The sequence below is a fragment of the Primulina huaijiensis genome, chromosome 7 (genome assembly GCF_012295235.1).
Source record: "Primulina huaijiensis isolate GDHJ02 chromosome 7, ASM1229523v2, whole genome shotgun sequence".
In the NCBI taxonomy this organism is placed as follows: Eukaryota; Viridiplantae; Streptophyta; class Magnoliopsida; order Lamiales; family Gesneriaceae; genus Primulina; species Primulina huaijiensis.
Genome location: NC_133312.1, coordinates 20286519 through 20289776, shown reverse-complemented (window position 1 = coordinate 20289776; position 3258 = coordinate 20286519). Strand labels below are relative to the sequence as shown.

The following is a 3258-nucleotide window of genomic DNA, read 5'->3' as shown; positions in this document are numbered from 1 at the left end:
TTTTGCGTATGTGGAGTAGGTCTAGTCGCGAGTATATGGAGTTCTGTATGTTTGAGTACTTGTTGAGTTGTTTATTTAATGATTTGGCAACTTTAGTATTTAAAAGAATCCTTTTGAGCTGCATCTACTTGGATTCTTCTTCTTGGAAACAAAACAAAAAACCTTTATAATACATGTGTCAAACTTGCATTAAAAAAAGTAATGTTTCATATTCGATATTCATTGTTAGTTCTGGTATTAAAAGATCTTTAATCCAAGTTCACTGTTATATATTTTGTTCCCTAATGTCATATTGTCAACTCTTTTTGGAAGAACCTTTCCCAGTGAACTAAAAACAATACAAGGATGAAGGCAGGCCTTGTTTTTAGCAGTTGAACGATTTTTTTAGTAAACTTCAATACGGGTTAAAAAATTTTGCATGTAAACTTACGCAACTGGCACCTTTCGCTATCAGTGTTTTTTGGTCATTTTTGTGCATGTCTGCATTAAAAAAATGTAGGCCGGCCAAGTTTAGTAAATCTGCTTCTTCATCATTGATCTCTTCATCTTTTTGTCTTCGACTGGAGAAATGATTCTCCAATATTTTCCTTATAAGGGCATGTACTCTCAAGAAAATTGACAGAAAACGGCATGAAAATGAAGTGTTCTACGAGTTCTGTATTGTTTCCTTCGAGTGTTTTTGTATTGTTTTTGGCTTCTGCACTATGTCATCAACATGCTGATACGCTTAAATCTTGCTTGATTGATCATAATGTCAGAAATTTCACCATATACCCGAGTTCTCATAATGATCCTAGTGTTTACTTCAGTTTTCTTGATTTTTCAATTCAAAATCTTCGTTTTTCTGGTACCTCGGTCCCGAAACCGATAGCCATCATATTGCCAGTGAGCAGAGAGCAGCTAATAAACAGCGTTAAGTGTTGCGAAAAAGGGTACTTGGAAATTAGAGTGAGGTGTGGTGGACATAGTTATGAGGGAACTTCATATGTATCTAATGATGGATCGCCCTTTGTGTTGATAGACGTTATGAATCTGGATCGAGTTTCTGTGGACGTCGAATCAGAATCAGCTTGGGTCGAGGGAGGTGCGACGCTAGGCCAGACTTATTATGCCATTTCAGCGTCGAGCCAAGTTCTTGGATTTTCAGCAGGATCATGCCCCACTGTGGGGATTGGAGGGCACATAGCCGGCGGTGGATTTGGATTATTATCAAGAAAATACGGCCTTGCTGCTGATAATGTGGTGGATGCACTTCTTATTGACGCAGGCGGCAGGCTACTAGACCGAGAAGCCATGGGGGAAGACGTGTTTTGGGCCATTCGGGGAGGCGGTGGCGGCATTTGGGGCATTGTTTACGCATGGAAAATCCAGCTGCTGAAAGTACCCGAAACGGTGACATGTTTCATTCTTTCTAGGCCTGGACCAAGGCGTCACGTGTCAAAACTAGTCAACAAATGGCAGCATGTTGCACCGGAGCTAGGAAATGACTTCTATTTGTCAGCTTTTGTTGGGGCAGGCTTGCCACAGATTAAAAAAACTGGTCTTTCGGTTACGTTTAAAGGGTTCTTTTTAGGTCCAAAATCAGAAGTTATATCAATCTTAAATGGGGTGTTTCCAGAATTAAATATTTCACCAGAAGACTGCCAAGAAATGACTTGGATCGACTCCATTCTTTACTTTTCAGGACTGGACAACGGAAGCTCGGTTGCCGACTTAAACGACCGTTTTCTACTAGATAAGCACTATTTCAAGGCTAAATCAGACTATGTCAGGGCTCCCATATCAGAAACCGGACTAACATCTGCCATCAAAATTCTTGAAAAGGAACCAAAGGGATATGTTATCTTAGATCCTTACGGAGGAGCCATGCGAGAAATAAGCAGTGAATCTATTGCTTTCCCTCACAGAAAAGGTAACCTTTACGGAATACAGTATTTAGTTGAATGGCAAGAAGGATACAACTTCGAAAGCAATAATTATATAGAGTGGATCAGAGGATTTTACAATGAAATGACACCATATGTTTCATCCGGCCCAAGGGCTGCTTACATAAACTACATGGACTTCGATCTTGGAGTTATGGATTACTTAAATAGCAGTGTAGCAGTTGCTGATCCAGTGGAGATGGCAAGGATTTGGGGAGAGAAATATTTCTTGAAAAATTATGAGAGATTAGTCAAAGCCAAGACAATTATTGATCCATTTAATGTTTTCAGAAATCAACAAGGTATTCCTCCAATGTCTGCTTCATACGGAAAAGCACAAGTATAGTGAAATGAAAAAAAAAACATATGTAAAGGAATGAGCTTTCATTTCATTTTATTTTCTTGATATTGAGCTCTGATCTGTTTCGTTTGATCTTCACATGCATATTAAAAGAAAGGATCCAAATCCACTTTTTGAGACTATTGAGTTTGCAAATTATATTATATTTATTTATCAAGAAAATGTGAATCAATGATGGATCGTGTGCTCGGCACCTTGAGGTACTTTCAACACAATAAATCAATGAGCTGCAATAGCTCGTATTCTAGGAATGTTTACACCGATGAATTAAATCGAGTTTGATTATAAATCAAGCGGAAAACACTCGAAGTAATTCCTCGTTAAGAAAAACTGATATAATTTATATACAATGTAACTGGATAACTGAAAATTAAGAGAATCAGTTGTTGGCATACATCAGTTCAGTTATGGTGGAAACTGAACTGACAGATGCTCGAATTGATCAAATCAGCATGAAAACAATAGTTAAACAGTAAAATCACACATAATATGTTTTTGGATGTTCGGAGACTTCAACTGCTCTAACGTCACCCCTTCTACCATCTCGTGTAGGAACCACTAGAAGACTTTGATTTATACAACACCTTGTACAAACCCACTCATCTTAGGACTTACCTTACTGCCTAACTGAACTCCTAGACTAGACTGAAGGCATCACCTTGCAGTCAACACTTGTTTAATGTCTGTGTGTCAAAGACTACATACAAAAGTTTTTTGTCTTTGTGCAAGACTATATTTGAGTGGTGGTGTGTGTGTGAGAACTGATATCTGAGTACAACACGAAAGTGTTCTCACACATTGAGGGAATTGTGCTTCTAATCTAAGCTGATAACACGATATAGTGTTCCCTCTGGGCTGATTGCTTCTTGTAAGTTGATATGCAATATGCGTGCCCTTTTTTTGTATCTTCACACACTTAATGTCTATTGTTCTTCACTGATATTTTATTTATAGGCGGGAAACTGATCGTAC

General features: G+C 38.3%; 1 protein-coding gene across 1 annotated transcript; it reads left to right on the top strand.

The window, feature by feature from the left end:
- Positions 1–375: 375 nt before the first annotated feature.
- LOC140980346 (berberine bridge enzyme-like D-2) lies at positions 376–2396 on the top strand. Its single transcript, XM_073446111.1, has one exon. The coding sequence runs from the start codon at positions 631–633 to the stop codon at positions 2269–2271; it is 1641 nt and encodes a 546-aa protein (XP_073302212.1). The 5' UTR covers positions 376–630; the 3' UTR covers positions 2272–2396.
- The last annotated feature ends 862 nt before the right edge of the window (positions 2397–3258 follow it).